General features: G+C 38.1%; 2 protein-coding genes across 2 annotated transcripts; one reads left to right on the top strand and one right to left on the bottom strand.

Moving 5' to 3' along the window:
* Positions 1–4090: 4090 nt before the first annotated feature.
* stc1l (stanniocalcin 1, like) lies at positions 4091–5673 on the bottom strand. The gene is made up of 4 exons (XM_065257720.1): positions 5528–5673; positions 5264–5406; positions 4945–5156; positions 4091–4834 (listed from the first exon to the last, which is right to left on the bottom strand). The coding sequence occupies exons 1-4, from the start codon at positions 5649–5651 to the stop codon at positions 4552–4554; spliced, it is 762 nt and encodes a 253-aa protein (XP_065113792.1). The 5' UTR covers positions 5652–5673; the 3' UTR covers positions 4091–4551.
* A 2474-nt stretch (positions 5674–8147) lies between these two features.
* rhobtb2b (Rho related BTB domain containing 2b) lies at positions 8148–14955 on the top strand. Its single transcript, XM_065262046.1, has 10 exons — positions 8148–8470; positions 10013–10214; positions 10307–10410; positions 10495–10680; positions 10777–11723; positions 11816–11934; positions 12028–12178; positions 12284–12372; positions 14129–14234; positions 14319–14955. The coding sequence occupies exons 1-10, from the start codon at positions 8448–8450 to the stop codon at positions 14510–14512; spliced, it is 2121 nt and encodes a 706-aa protein (XP_065118118.1). The 5' UTR covers positions 8148–8447; the 3' UTR covers positions 14513–14955.
* Positions 14956–16318: the final 1363 nt, after the last annotated feature.

The raw sequence follows: 16318 nt of genomic DNA, 5'->3' as shown, positions 1-16318 counted from the left end.
GTCCAATGAAACCATCTATACTTTATTAATTGTAGCAAATGCTGCAGAAATAGTATGGGGTCTGCCATTGTAAAAATATTTGAGCGTGGTAACAATTACCTGATATTAACCTCCTGTATAGACGTTCAATGAACGCACGTGCGTTGGCCCAAAGTTTACTTCCGGTCTGTATTCGTTTATCAGTCTGGTTATTGGCTAAACTGACATCTGCAACAATTACGTTGTCGAAAACAAAAAATGTGTCCATTTCCTAAAGAAGAAGGGAGGCGGTGAAGTATTTAGCCAGGCAGAAATTTAAGGTTGTGTAGTTCACATTGTATAAATTAGTTTTACATGTTAGCTCAGTGTAGTAGTTGATACACTTTAACTATGATTAAACTAAAGTAAATGCGTATTTATTTTGCTTGTTATTGGAAATAATAAAATCTAGAAGGACTCTGTTATCAATTTTTGCGGAAGTCTACTGGAAGTTAAGTTTGAAATACCAAAACATTTGTTTATGTTGTTGCCGCTAAAACTGTCTAAAGGACCGCTAAAAAAACATCACACTCCCAAATCACACCCGTGCTGATATATCACCACAAATCACAGGTGATAAATCTGTATGCTTGTTTTGTCATTCAGTGTTTTTTTTGTGCATCAAAATTGTGGATGTGTTTAATTTTCTTGATGTGAGCCCTGATCCATCAGAACCCTTTTAGCATCTTTGTCTTTTCACCTGAAGTAATCTTGTTGCCTTTGGCAGGAAAGGTCATAATTGAATTAATGTCTGTAAATAGGAGCTGGTTAAGAGTCACATCTGCCGGCCTGTAAAAGCTATCTATGGACTACACACCTGCCCTCATGAGCAGCTAATGGGTCGTAAGGTGCAATTAACCAGCGCCCATTATCACCTTTGACAGATGGTCCAAAAGGTCTTGAACAAATGACAGGCTTGATTGCTTTTCTTGCGACAGCGGTGTCATTACAAACAACGGCCTCAAATGTAATTATTTGTGCTTTGTAAAGGTGTTGTGTTTCTAAGACTTATACCACGTCTATGAATGCCATTATGATGTTGGTCATTGATCTGAGTATCTTTACATTTCATGTTAAAAGTGTGCAAATTGCTTTTTTGTTATAAACTGGCCCTACCAAAAATAATACTAAAGTTAATTTGAACAAGCAGCACCAATTATTCTTATAATGTATTTTAGTATGATGAGATTGTGAAGGTCTTTTGGTTGATAATGCATGTTTTTATACATTCTCTGCATGCAGATTTTGTTTTGGAGAGCTGTCTGGTACTGCGCTGCCCGCGGGTGCAGGTGATGACTCTGTCACTCACTTTGTTTACTTCTGTAAGCTCACATGCATTCAGTGCCGGGCGAGTCATGACACCTTCTCAGCTGCGTGTCTGTGTGTGTTTACTGCAATGTTTTGGCTTTGAGACACTGTGACCAGGCAGGATATTTAGACAAACAGAAGGTGGAGAGGTGCTGTTGGGTTAAACTTAGAAAGACTTTAAGAATGAAAGTGAAAAGAAATGGAGGTGAAGTGTATTTTTTAATGCTGTGGTCTTACTGCCATAAAAAAGAAAGAGTAAGACAGATGGTGTTTATTCAGGATTTAAGTATAATACATTAACATTAAGTAAGACATAGTTCACAAGTTTATGAATATACACAACGGGGGGGAAGAACCCCCCCTGAGTATTTCACAATCTGCTCAGTTACTGAGTTTTTCCCGCACAACCATTTCTAGGTTTTACAAAGAATGGTGTGAAAAGGAAAAACAACCAGTATGCGGCAGTCCTTTGGGCGAAAATGCGTTGTTGATGCTAGAGGTCAGAGGAGAATGGGCTGACTGATTCAAGCTGATACAAGAGCAACTTTGACTGAAATAACCACTCGTTACAACCGAGGTATGCAGCAAAGCATTTGTGAAGCCACAACACGCACAACCTTGAGGCGGATGGGCTACAACAGCAGAAGACCCCACCGGGTACTACTCATCTCCCCTACAAATAGGAAAAAGAGACTACAATTTGCACAAGCTTACCAAAACTGGAAAATGTTGCCTGGTCTGATGAGTCTTGATTTCTGTTGAGACATTCAGATGGTAGAGTCAGAATTTGGCGTAAACAGAATGAGAACATGGATCCATCATGCCTTGTTACCATTGTGCAGGCTAGTGGTGGTGGTGTAAGGGTGTGGGGGATGTTTTCTTGGCACACTTTAGGCCCCTTAGTGTATCGTTTAAATGCCACGGCCTACCTGAGTATTGTTTCTGATTATGTCCATCCCTTTATGACCACCATGTACCCATCCTCTGATGGCCACTTCCAGCAGGATAATGCACCATGTCACAAAGCTCAAATCATTTCAAATTGGTTTCTGAACATGACAATGAGTTCACTGTACTAAAATGGCCCCCACAATCACCAGATCTCAACCCAATAGAGCATCTTTGGGATGTGGTGGAACGGGAGCTTCATGCCCTGGATGTGCATCCCACAAATCTTCATCAACTGCAAGACGCTATCTTATCAATATGGGCCAACATTTCTAAAGAATGCTTTCAGCACCTGGTTGAATGAATGCCATGTAGAATAAAAGCAGTTCTGAAGGCGAAAGGGGGTCAAACACAATATTAGTATGGTGTTCCTATATAAAATAAATTGGACTTTTATTGACTGTCCAAGATCTATTCAAGGCACGGTAAGATGACCACAGAATGAGAGTTTGTTAATATTTTATAGCTTTAAACAGACATTAAATTAACTTTCCATTGTCTCATAAACACTTTCTCAACTGTAACTTGATTCTTTTGTTTGCTATTCTTCCCATCGTCTCATTTATGCAGCAAAGACTAATTCTGAAACTTTGTGATGTAACTTTAGAGGATAATAACAGTATCGTCTGTGTGTTTATTCCAAAATATCTGCCCCTATGTTCCGCTTATCCACAAATGAATGAGTGCCAAAGGAAGAAACTTTGCTAACAGAAAGTTTGCTTTCAACTCTCACTCCCCTTGATTAGATGTTTATTTGTTCGGTTTTACTTAGCAGCAATACCGCAACACTTTTGTCTTGACCAATGATTCTGGGAAGTTTCGAAATTGGCTTTCTTTTGGAAAGTCGTGTGGTTACAATCAACTCTTGTCAATTATGTAATGCTTGTTAACGGTTTAAGGTCAGGTTATATTATAATTTTGTTTTTTAAACCCACATTTTGAATGTGAAAAACCTTTTCCGTTTCTGTCCATGTGAACTTTAAACTTTGAAAGACAGAGCTGCAATGTCAAGAATTTTATAGCCATCTACCTTGAATTATATTACATATATTCAAAATGTAATGTATGTATATAGTTTAGTATGTTGAGAAATGTGTAAAGCATAGCCGTTGAACTCCCAATCCACCAATACGTTAATGTAATATGTTTGAAAAGAGCTTCACCTTGTGGATGTGGCAAACACTGCAGCTGTGCTTGTCTGGATTTGTCATTGCATTTGTATGGATGCTATTTTATCCATTTGTTCAAAACCAGTGATTTATTTTGAGATTTATACATCATATGAAAGCTGCATGAATAAGCTTTCCATTGATGTGTGGTTTGTTATAGGACAATTTTTTGCAGAGATACAACTAGAGAAAATCACTTTTAAAGTTGTACAAATTAAGTCCTTAGCAACACATAATACTAATGAATAAATACATTTTTTAATATATGTACAGTAAGAAATTTACAAAATATTTTCATGGAACTTGATCTGTAGTTAATATTCTTATTTTTGGTATAAAAAAATGTATAATTTTGATCCATACAATGGATTGTTAGCTATTGCAACAATTATACCAATGCAACTTATGACTGGTTTTGGGCTCCAGGGTCACATTTACATTTATGGAGTGCATTGCCATGTATACATGTGTTTGTACCCATAACCTTTTGTACTGCCATAACTAAAAATTCATACAAAAGTAACACAAAAAATCAAACAATGTACAGTATCAGGTAGTCTCAAGCTTTATTTCTATCCAAGCACATTCAGCAATACAATTTTACCAATGTAACACCAGCATTTTCTATATACGTACGCTCTCTTTTACCTATATAAGATTTCCTACGACCAGCATAAGAAACTTATCTCCCCACATAAATCTTTTTTCTCTCTTAAAGAATAAAGAATTTTGGAACGCTAAAACAAACAATCGTAAACTATATAAATTACATTTGGTAGGAAAAATAAATATAAATTACTCGATGAACACTAATAAATATATTTTTTTAGCCTGCCACTACAAGTTGGTTAACGGGTCAGGGGTCATTTATCTACATAGATCATCCAAATGCACTAGGCCATAAACATTTAATAATAAAAGTAAATTATGCAATAAATGACTTGTGGGATGTAAATTCAATGTAATGCAGTTGAAGTATCCAATACATGTAAGCAAATAATTTTTAAGTATTTTTATATGCACTAATAACTATTTACCCTCTTATCAGTATTACAGTACGCATGACTGTGCAAATAGGGAGCTGTTAACAAACTGAATGTGCGGCCATCTAAGAGCTCCCTTCAACTGAACGCTTCCTGGCGAAGAGGTGCGTGGGGTCCCGGTTGCGAAGGTTGGGTTGGATCTTGAACATGGGAGGCCAGCGGAAAGCACCGTGGCCATCCATGGCAATAGGCCCGGCTGCCGCAGGTTCAGATGGGCAGGGTTTGTTCTGTAGCAGCTGGAAGAGGGTGGCCATGTCAGGGCCCAGTCTGGACACCAATCCGGCTCGCACCACCTCCACGGTGTCATCGTCGCACTCCATTAAACTCTGCAGAAGTGTGCTATAGTACCTGTGATAGAAAATCATGATGGTGTCAGCATACAGATAAGTAATCTCATCCAATATCACTTGATCAAGTCAGAAGCAACATCATATTCATTTAAATGCAGTATGCTTTACCTGTTTGGAAAGTGGCTCGGCACCTGGACCACATCACCGATGGCTTCAGGGTTGGATCGGGCCACTTCACACAGGTCAAGTTTCTTGTAGCATTCCTCCTGCACTTCAGCAATCATCTTCTGGAAGGTGGAACAACGCCTGATGGTCTGGAAAACCTTGGCAGTGATGCCATTGGCAATGCACCTGATGCTTTCTTTCACAAAAGTCTTACCCTGCGAAATAAATGACGGTCATTTGACATCTGTTTCATACATTTACATTTTCAGTGTTTCATTGATTTTGAAATAAAAACAAATCAAAGTGGTTAAATTATAAATACCTCTGTATTGAATATTGCAGCTGTGTGGAAGAAGCTGTTGCAGATTTCGTGCATGCCATCAGTGTCGCAGGTGGAGTTCTCCAGACATGCGAAGCTTGCACAGCCCACCTGGATCGCACCGTTCAAGCAGCGGGCAACATCAGCTGGAGGGTAAGAAGATTTCACTTTTTTCAGACACTTGTTTAGATAGTTTAGGACACTAAAGCCACCACCACTTTTTTGTGCGTAAAAGTAAAATGACCTAATAAAACAAATTGGACTTACTAGGGCTGTTGGCTGAAAACCGAGCTCGTCTTGGTTGTGCAGGTTCTTGATCTGATGCAAACGCAGATGCAACCAAAACAAGCAGCAGAAGAGATCCACTTTTCAGCAGCATGTTTGCACCCATTTCAGTCAGTCCTCTGTGATAAAACAAGGATTTCAAGCTGATTGTAGTGCCTGTGCCGGTCCTTTGGGTTTGTGTTGGAGGTTGATAGCAGCCTTTGCTTTATACAGGTCTTCAGCTGAGCTTGACGGGTCATAAATTTCCACCTTCACCAATCAGAACGTGGGAACTGAAGCCTCAAACTTTCCATCTTTCCGTAAATATTCATGGCTTGCAATTAATGCAGGTCCAGCTGGAATGATTTTTATCTCAGGTTGGGCATTTCAATTTGTGTGGGATAAAACATTTAAGACTGATTCTGTCATCTCTGATTTTACTTTTAAACCCTGTGAGAAAATAATGCATTATTTGAAAGAATGTGTAATTGAACAATAAATTTTTTTGTCTTATTCCCATTTTCCAGTTTTTGACATCTCGCACAGATTGTGCCCAAAAGATGCCATCAGTGCCAAAGGGCTTCACTAAAAAGATTTAGCTGGTCAGAACTGGTCACAAGGTTAAATAAACATCCATTCTCACCATTCACAATGTGTTTTGTTCACCTGAGCTAAGATGGTTTGTTTTAGTGTTTGATCATGAATGTAGGAAAGTGTGAAGAGGAAGTGATGTGTTTTCCATGACGATTTCATTAGCCTGAAGAAATTTCCACATTCCTCTTAAAGGGTTAATTATACTGATAGTGATCAAAGCATTTGCTGGTTTTGGGGGGGTTGGAGGGCCGGCTATGTGAATTTAATTACTTTTGTTCACACAGACGCCCAAAAAAACCTGTTTATTATTGCAGACGTAAACTGGGCAAACATCATATCTTCACATGGGGTACTTTTATTTTCCAATAATTATTTGATTCTCAAAAGAAAGAGAAATTATAATCAATCATTTTTCACGTATGTGACATAAATGCACAAAAATGATCTAACCCCTTATATCAAAAACATCCTCATCAGCAGAAGTTACTGCTTAGATCAAATAAAATGATATTATGCATGTATGATGTGCAACTCAGAACCAGGTTCACTTTTATTTACATAGGTGTTCATTATGGCTTTAGGTCAGACCAGTAAAGTATTTCCACACCAAACCAAGGAAAAACTTTAATAGTGCCTTACAAATGCGTTGTTCACCCCAACTGTGTTAAATATTGGACAAAAATGAACAATTTCTGCTTATGTGCAATCAATTTTGCAATTTTGAAGTGTGCTTTATAATAGATACTTTTTTTCATGCTCCTTTGCCTTTCACTTCAGTCAGTCCTGGAAAATCATTGATGTTCACCATTGATGACACATGCAATGATGTTTTTAAGATCCATATTTTAATTTTTTAATGTACACATCTTTCAAATAACGAATATCATTTTCCAGAAAGTCAAAGGCTAGTTTGGTTTTGACAAAATGTGACAAAAATGTGGCAGAGATCGGAAATAAAAAAATTTTAAAATCCATAATATCTATCTATTCTTTTTTCACATAAAAATATCTAAAAATAAGTTAACAGCAAGAGTGTAATACAGTATAAGTCTCAGGTGTGCCCAGAATGTGTCTGTTTCAGATAAAATGGTAATGCATCACTGTTAGTGGGCGGGGCTTTATCAATGTGACCTCACATTGATAAGAGAATCAAAACGGCATGTCTAATAAGACTGCTTTGGATTAATGGGAATTAAAAAACAAGGAGCGGGTGGATTTTTTTCATCATAGGGTGGTTGTGTTCACACACTGCCAACACACATTATGTCCAAACACATTGTAAAAGTGGATTTTGCATAAAAGGTGCCCTTTAAATAGTTTATATTCAAGGCAATTGATGTTTTTCTTATGGAACACAAATGTAATGATGGGATTTATGTCAAATTCCTAAATAAAACTTCTTAAGGTTTCACCCTGAGATGCTTTTAAAATGGGAATTCACATCTACACTGCAAAAAAATTATTTTTAAGGAAAAAAATTATTCGAATTTTTGTCTTGTTTTCTGTAAAAATATTGAAAAATTCCTATATTAAGATGCTTTTTCTTGATGAGCAAAATATAAAAAAAATAAAAAGATTTATTTTCTTGGGTCGTTTTTCTCATCAAGAAAAAGCATCTTAATTTAAGAATTTATAGATATTTTTACTGAAAAGAAGACAAAAATTCTAAGAACATTTTTCTTGAAAATATTTTTTTGCAGTGTATTCTTGGCTCTTATTGGCAACTTTTCTTAAATATAAAGTTCAAGTCAGTCATACATATTCAAAAACTTTTTTTCAATAAAATTTTTGTTTTGTAATGAAAGCAACTAATATGTTTGCACAAATGTAAGTGTGTTTACAAAACTTACAGTAACAGATTGAAATATATCAAGACATCAACTATTTTTTTTTATTTTTAATTTAATTTTAATTCATTTTTAATGCAATAGTATACTGCATATACAAAAGTAAAACTATGTTCATTGAATCTAAAATATATTATGTACACTCGACCGTAGGTTCAGTTGATATGTGCGGTGCGTCACTGCCTACATGCGGAAGCAAAAGCAATGAACGCTGGGAATGTCACGCAGCCCGAAACAGCCAGTCGTTTCGGTTCACTCAACCTCTGTGTTTATTTTAGTTAAAGGCAGCAACGAGGGCCCGGTCCGGTAAAATGGGCTAGTTCGGGTCTCGTTGCTGTCAAACGCGTTTACGTAATTATCTTTCTTTCGCGTGTCCGCCGGGAAAATGAAGTGTAGCCCCGGATCGCTTCAGATGCACGCGGCATCCAACGCGCTTTTCATAAACATCGTCTCTGAAATAACAACAAACCTCTGTCAACCCGATGCATCCCTTCAATTCACTTCGGTAAGGGCTCGGGCCTTTATAAATGTCTGTGGTGTTGTAAACTAATTGTCATTTTAAGCAGGACATTACGGGTATGAAAGCATTACATAAGTTCAGGGTGAAAACAGTGACTGGATGTCAAATTAGTGAGTTCCCTACCTAGACTGCGGTCATTGGTGCATTATTGCACTTAATACCGAGCAGTAATAAATGCTGAGAGAGAAAAAACTGCTGTTGTGTGCGATTATTATAAACACAGTATAAACATCAGTGATCCGTTTCTCTTTTGGTTTAGGACTGTATAAATAATTGAAAATTGATTTTGCACCGCAATACGGTTATTTTTTTACAATTCGGTGCTAAATTACATAAACCAAATAGTTAAATTATCATTTAAGAATAAAATGTTATTCCTATTGTTATGCATGCTGTCATCATCATCATCATCGTCTAATGTTATTTGAGAGAGCACATAATTCATTATTTACTTTATATAATGCAATGTTTTAAGGCATGACCATAGTAAATGAGAAGCAGCAGCAAAGGTAAAAATATGTTTAGCATATCTTCCATATACAGTATACTTAACATAAGGTCTTGAATATATAAATTGTAATTTACTGTATTATTTTTGACTATTCAGACTTTATATAATGTTTTAAAGTCTCCCTGTAGTAGGGCTGCATAACGATTAATCGCGATTAATTGTTTGCAGAATAAAAGTTTTTGTTTACATTATATATGTATGTGTACTGTGTATAATAATTATGTATATATAAATACACACACATGCATGTATAGTTTTAAGAAAAAAAAATATATTTATAGAATAAATATTTATATAATATATATTATATATAAATATAAAAAAATTATATTCACATGTAAATACCTCTCAAATATCTACATGCATGTCTATTTATTTATACAGAATTATTATATACAGTACACACTCACATATGATGTAAACAAAAACTTTTATTCTACAAACGATGAATCGTGATTAATCGCTATGCAGCCCTTCACCTAAAACTCATCTTTGAGCATCATAATAGGATATGTAAAGTTTTTCCTGTGACAGTAATTTCTAAATGCTTTAAAGGGGTCATAGCGTGAAAATCTGACTTTTCCATGTTTAAAGGTGCAGTGTGTAAATTTTAAGGGATTGAAAAGGACTTCTTTCGACAGCAATGCAATATAATATAGATAACTATATTATCATTGGTGGATAAAGACCTGTATTGTTTTTATTACCTTAGAATTAACCATAATTATCTACATACACAGCGGGACCCCCTACATGTAAGCCGCCATTTTGCGCCGCCATGTTTCTACAGTAGCCCTAAATGGACCAACTGCTCTACAGAGCGCGTTTGTCACTACATTGTCTCAGATGAGGACATGTCTGTCTTGTGACGGCTATCGTAGCTTCTCTATGTGCTTCAAAAGGGATTTTTCTACAGTTGTGTAAACCGTTACCGTGTATCTGTAATGTGGTTTTACATGATTGTGTATAGGGAAAGTGTTTGCTTAATGTAATGTGCTTTTAATTCTTTCCATTAGGTCCCAGTTTACAGATACTGACATGGACTATGAGAGGCCTAATGTGGAGACTATTAAATGTGTGGTGGTAGGGGACAACGCTGTGGGCAAAACCCGGCTTATCTGTGCCCGTGCATGTAATGCCACCCTAACACAGTACCAGTTACTCGCCACACATGTGCCCACGGTCTGGGCCATCGACCAGTACAGGGTCTGCCAAGAGGTATGAATTTCAGCCTTTTCTTTCTTGTGGTTCCAAAGCATGGGATATGTAGACTTTAGGGTTCCTAATCTAATGCTTGTTTGGTTTTGAAGGTTCTGGAGCGCTCCAGAGATGTCGTGGATGATGTAAGCGTGTCTCTCCGATTATGGGATACCTTCGGAGACCATCACAAAGACCGTCGGTTTGCTTACGGGAGGTATGTTTGGTGATAGCTTGTCCCTAGGTAAATTTTTGTTGATATGTTCGGTTTTGATGTATTTGTATTGTGCCTGGGCACTAGGTCAGATGTGGTGGTCTTGTGCTTTTCCATCGCCAACCCGAATTCTCTGTTTCACGTGAAGACCATGTGGTACCCAGAGATCAAGCATTTCTGCCCTCGGACCCCGGTCATTTTGGTGGGCTGCCAGTTAGATCTGCGTTACGCCGATCTGGAGGCCGTTAACAGAGCCCGGCGGCCCCTTGCAAGGTAAATCTATTTGTAGGTTATCAGACTATCCATATGTTACTGTACTTGTGAACTAGTATATACTTTCTGACTTTTCTCCGTCAACCAACCTCACAGACCCATCAAAGCAAACGAAATTCTTCCTCCGGAGAAGGGTCGGGAGGTGGCCAAAGAGCTGGGCGTACCGTACTACGAGACCAGTGTGGTGGCACAGTTTGGAGTAAAAGACGTGTTCGATAATGCCATCCGTGCTGCTCTCATCTCACGCCGCCACCTGCAGTTTTGGAAGTCCCACTTGCGTGACGTCCAGCGGCCTCTCTTGCAGGCGCCCTTCCTACCTCCTAAACCTCCCCCTCCCGTTATAACCGTCCCAGCACCTCCATCCACCACAAAGGAACATCCGGGGAGTCTGCTGGAGGAACCGCTGTGTGCCGATGTAGTTCTGGTTCTCCAGGAAAACCAGAAAGTCTTTGCTCATAAGGTTTACCTTGCCACTGCCTCCTCCAAATTCTACGACCTTTTCCTCCAGGATTTAAAAGCCGAGACAGACGGCAGGCAACCTCATGGACGGGAGCCACCCGCCCGTGCTGCCAGCTTTGACATGTGTGAGAGCAGCGATGAAGATGGCAAGGCCAACCTCAGGACCTGCATCAGTGATGATACCCTGATCGGGTCAGACTCGGATGGGATCTTGGAAGGCGGTCGTACGAGAAGGCTTTTGTCCTCATTAGGCCGGGCTTTCGTAAGCATCAAGACAGAAACCGTAAAAGACCCCATTACGTTAAACTGTCGGCCAATGACGGTGGTACATATGGACCCCTCCGTGTTGTTTGGCCCGTTTCGTGTGGTGCTCGGTTACCTTTATACAGGACAGTTGGATGAACACGAGAAAGACTTGATGCACATCGCCCACATCGCAGAACTGCTGGAGGTGTTCGACCTGCGCATGATGGTCGCCAACATCCTGAACAACGAGGCTTTCATGAACCAAGAGATCACTAAGGCTTTCCATGTACGACGGACCAATCGCGTGAAGGAATGCCTGGCTAAAGGAACTTTCTCAGGTGCTTGTAACCATTTTTGCAATCTAACCATTTCTTGGGTTGAGTAACTACATCAATTTTGTCTTTGCGTTAACTTTTTGTTTATGATCCAGATGTGGTTTTTAAACTTGATGATGGTACCGTTGAAGCTCACAAGCCCCTGCTCATCTCCAGCTGTGATTGGATGGCAGCCATGTTTGGTGGGCCATTTGTCGAGAGCTGTACTAAAGAGGTAAGACATTATCATGCAAACTTTTTTGAAGTCAATACGTTGGTGGATGTATTGTACTCTTGCACATGTACATTAATGACCAAACCTTGACAGGTGTTGTTTCCGAACACGACTCGCAGTAGTATGCAGGCTGTGCTGGAATATCTCTACACGGGACGCTTCTGCTCCAGACCTGACCTGGAAGCCATGGAGCTCATTATTCTAGCCAATCGCCTTTGCCTGCCTCACCTGGTCGCCCTAACAGGTCTAATGCTTGATTATTAAACAAGTACTAACTTTCAAAATGTTTTGCTCGATGTGGCTTATAATCTTCTGTGTATTGTTGCTTACGAATCGTCTTTTATCACAGAGCTCCACACTGTATCTGTCCTGAAGGAGGCGGCTGCCATGGGAACGGACATTGATGGAGATGTGATGGTTTATCTGGAGATGGCTCAGGTAAAACTTTAAAACCAAAATTATATTTTTGTGCATTAAATAAAAAATAGTCTTTTAAGGGAGTAGGTTAGGTTTCAGTATGTTTTTCCTTGAATGATTAACCATACTGCTATGTAGCAAAGTAGTCTGAACAATGTGATACTCACATGTTAACATGATAACATTAATAAAAATGGCTTTACACAGCTTTCTTAAAGGAACATTTAACTGTTTTTGAAAATTTGCTCATTTTCCAGCTCTCCTAGAGTTAAACATTTGATTTTTACCATTTTGGAATCCATTCAGCTAATCTCTGGGTCTGGCGCTAGCACTTTTAGCATAGCTTAGCATAATCCATTGAATCTGATTAGACCATAAGCATTGTGCCAAAAAAATAAGCAAAGAGTTTTGATATTTTTTTCCTATTTAAAATTTGACTCTTCTGTAGTTACATCGTGTACTAAGAACGATGGAAAAATAAAAGTTACGATTTTCTAGGCTGATATGGCTCTATGGCTCATTCTGGTCTAATAATCAAGGACTTTTCTGCCGTAACATGGGTGCAGCAGGCGCAATGATTTTACGCAGTGGCCGAAAATAGTCCCCTGCTATTGAAGGGAACCAAGGGGACTATTTTCAGGCGCTGCATAATATCATTGTGCCAGCTATAGCCATGTTACAGCAGTAAAGTCCTTGATTATTACACCAGAATAAGAGTATAGTTCCTAGCCATATCGGCCTAGAAAATCCCAACTTTTAATTTTTCGTCTGTCTTAGTACACGATTTAACTACAGTAGAGTCAAGTTTTAAATAGGAAAAATATCGAAATTCTTTTGTTATTTTTTAGCGCGATGCTAATGGTCTAATCAGATTCAATGGATTATGCTAAGCTATGCTAAAAGTGCTACCGCCAGATCCGGAGATCAGCTGAATGGATTCAAAAACTGTAAAAAAACAGATGTTTAACTCTATGGGAGCTGGAAAATGAGCATATTTAAAAAAAAAGTGGAGTTTCCCTTTAAATAGTTGGTTGGTCAATTGCTATAATTGCAATATTTCTGCCTAATGACTGCTAAACTGTAGTTCATTGCAACATACAGATTTGCTGCATTATACCTAAATATATTAGCTAGCAAGCTATTATCACTTAATAATAAACCTGAAAGCTGGCTTGAAGAAAAACAGGTTTCTAAAACAGTGCCAGAAGTGCTCACCTGCTCTGGGATTGGTTGTGAACTCAATTGGACATTTTGGCGATTCGTGTGACAGCTCACATGGTTATTTCTGCCATGCTTTACTGGTTAGTAACTTACTAAAGACTCTCGGGAATGCTGAGCATTTCTCCACTCTACTGAATCTAAGGAATAATTTTAGCAAAAAGCAAGTTTAAGTTTATACGGGTTGTTCACCCAAACCTGTCCTCATGTTCCCTTTATATAACCTGGCTTTAAAACAACATAAGGTGAATGAATTATGTAATCCAGTGGTCTCCAACGTGGTGCCCAGGTTGCCCGCACAGAGTCCCTACCAATGCACATTCCATTAATAACATCAATTTTAATATTTATTTATTACATATTTTTTATTTTAGCTTGGCTTCTGTTATGTATGTTAACATTTTAAACAATGATAAAACATATTAGCAAGTAAGATCAAATAAAATCAACAAGTAAAACAAAGTTTTGAGTAACTATTTTAAAAAAGTAGTCTTCCAGATTGTTTTATCCATTGTGGTTTGAGGCCCCGATGTAATCGATTCATGTCATGTGGTTTCAGTTTCACTGTGCCTACCAGCTCACCGACTGGTGCCTTCATCACATCTGCACCAATTACAACAACGTGTGCCGCAAATTCCCAAGAGACATGAGGGTCAAATCCGCAGGTAGTACATAAAGATCTTTCTCCTTATTCTGTGATTCGGTGTAATTTTAACACGTTTTGGATGCCATTTCATTCGTATCGTCAGAAAACCAGGAATACTTTGAGAAGAACCGCTGGCCTCCAGTTTGGTACCTGAAAGAGGAAGACCACTACCAAAGAGATCGGAAGGAACGGGAAAAGGAGGACTTTTTGTCCCAAAAGAGGCAGAGCAAACGTAAATGGGTGCTCTGGAATCTTCCGTCCTCTTCGTCAAACCCTTCATCCTCTTCCTCGGTCTGATAGTCAGGATGAGGACACATCCATCAGATCCTGGACCTTCTTCAAAACTGTGCTGCTTTGAAATATTATAGTTCTGGATTATAAACACTGCTTTTACATTTTTTGGTGCTTGAAGGTCATGGACGCAAATCGTTCAGGCATCACTTGAGACATGGTGCCAGGCAGGTCTGAAAATCGGTGTAAAATGTTTACGGGTTGTCCTGTGTGAAGTCAGTTGCCTCCATGAACTCATAGTGTGCAGAATCGAACCATCTCATCTCTAAACACTAAAGAAACTCTCTGTCCATATTAGTAAAGCCATTGTTTCGGCTGGAGACCCAATACAGTACCAAATTGTTTTATGCAAGATTTAAAAATGTCATGCAGACAGATATCCCTAAAATCACACATTTTAGACAATTAAACTGTATTATAACTTTTGTTTCTTAAGCTCAAATTGAGCTTTTTTTAGGTTGTTTCATGATTGGTTCCTTTAACTGGAATGCGGGACTTCCATCTCCAGAATGGCCATATTGAGCGTTGCATTGTCCCCTATTTATATCTTGGCATATCCAATATCTTTGACTGCTTCTACTATTCGACAGATAGTTAATAAGAATATTTATTCATGTTACAATGGACAACTGCACTGCAAAAAATTATTTTCAAGAAAACAAAATCTTTGTATTTTTGTCTTGTTTTCAGTAAAAATATCTAAAAATTCTTAAATGAAGATGGTTTTTCTTGATTAGCAAAACAACCCAAGAAAATAAGTCTAGTTTTTAGACCAAAAATATCAAATTTAAGTGGTTTTGTGCATAAAAAAAGCCAAAAAATCTGCCAATGGGGTAAGCCAAAAAATCTTGAACATTCAAAATTCAAGAAAAATTTGCTTGTTTTATGCACATAACCACTTAAAATTGATATGTTTGGTCTAAAAACTAGACTTATTTTCTTGGGTTATTTTGCTCATCAAGGAAAAGCATCTTAATTTAAGAATTTTTAGATATTTTTACTGAAAACAAGACAAAAATACTAAGAATTTTTTTCTTGAAAATCATTTTATGCAGTGTGTATCTGGTTGTACTTTGTTTTTGTCTTTTCCTTTGCTCTCCATGACATACCGACTGTTGTATTTAAAACCATTTTGCCTCAAACAATCATAAAAGAAGAATTGTGGGACTCATTCAAACCTCACGTTTTAAAGGGACACTCCACTTTTTTTGAAAATATGCTCATTTTCCAGCTCCCCTAGAGTTAAACATTTGATTTTTACCATTTTGGAAATCAATTCAGCCGATTTTTGGGTCTGGCGGAACCACTTTTAGCATAGCTTAGTATAATCCATTGAATCTGGTTATACCATTAGCATGGCGCTCAAAAATAACCAAAGAGTTTTTCGATATTTTTCCTATTTAAAACTTGACTCTTCTGTAGTTACATCGTGTACTAAGACCGATGGAAAATTAAAAGTTGGGATTTTCTAGGATATTACGCAGCACCCGAAAATAGCCCCCGTAGTAACTTTTAATAGCAAAGGACTATTTTCGGGCATTGCGTAATATCACTGCGCCTGCTGCAGCCATGTTACATCAGCAAAGTCCTTGATTATTACGCCAGAATGAAAGTATAGTTCCTAACCTTATCTACCTAGAAAATCGCAACTTTTAATTTTCCGTCGGTCTTAGTACACGATGTAACTACAGAACAGTCAAGTTTTAAGTAAGAAAAATAACGTAACTCTTTGATCATTTTTGAGCGCGATGCTAATGGTCCAACCAGATTCAATGGATTATGCTAAGCTATGCTAACAGTGGTACCGCCAGA

The sequence above is a fragment of the Paramisgurnus dabryanus genome, chromosome 10 (genome assembly GCF_030506205.2).
Source record: "Paramisgurnus dabryanus chromosome 10, PD_genome_1.1, whole genome shotgun sequence".
NCBI lineage: Eukaryota > Metazoa > Chordata > Actinopteri > Cypriniformes > Cobitidae > Paramisgurnus > Paramisgurnus dabryanus.
This window is presented reverse-complemented; position numbering and strand designations above follow the sequence as displayed.

Bases quoted from the DNA above. Each gene is read 5' to 3' on its own strand.
- stc1l (XM_065257720.1), bottom strand. From the start codon at position 5,651: ATGGGTGCAAACATGCTGCTGAAAAGTGGATCTCTTCTGCTGCTTGTT. The intron at 5,407-5,527 runs GTAAGTCCAATT...CTTACCCTCCAG, and splicing joins GTTTTCAGCCAACAGCCCTA to CTGATGTTGCCCGCTGCTTG. The intron at 4,835-4,944 runs GTAAAGCATACT...TTTCTATCACAG, and splicing joins CCGAGCCACTTTCCAAACAG to GTACTATAGCACACTTCTGC.
- rhobtb2b (XM_065262046.1), top strand. From the start codon at position 8,448: ATGCATCCCTTCAATTCACTTCG. The intron at 8,471-10,012 runs GTAAGGGCTCGG...TCTTTCCATTAG, and splicing joins CATCCCTTCAATTCACTTCG to GTCCCAGTTTACAGATACTG. The intron at 11,724-11,815 runs GTGCTTGTAACC...TTTATGATCCAG, and splicing joins GGCTAAAGGAACTTTCTCAG to ATGTGGTTTTTAAACTTGAT.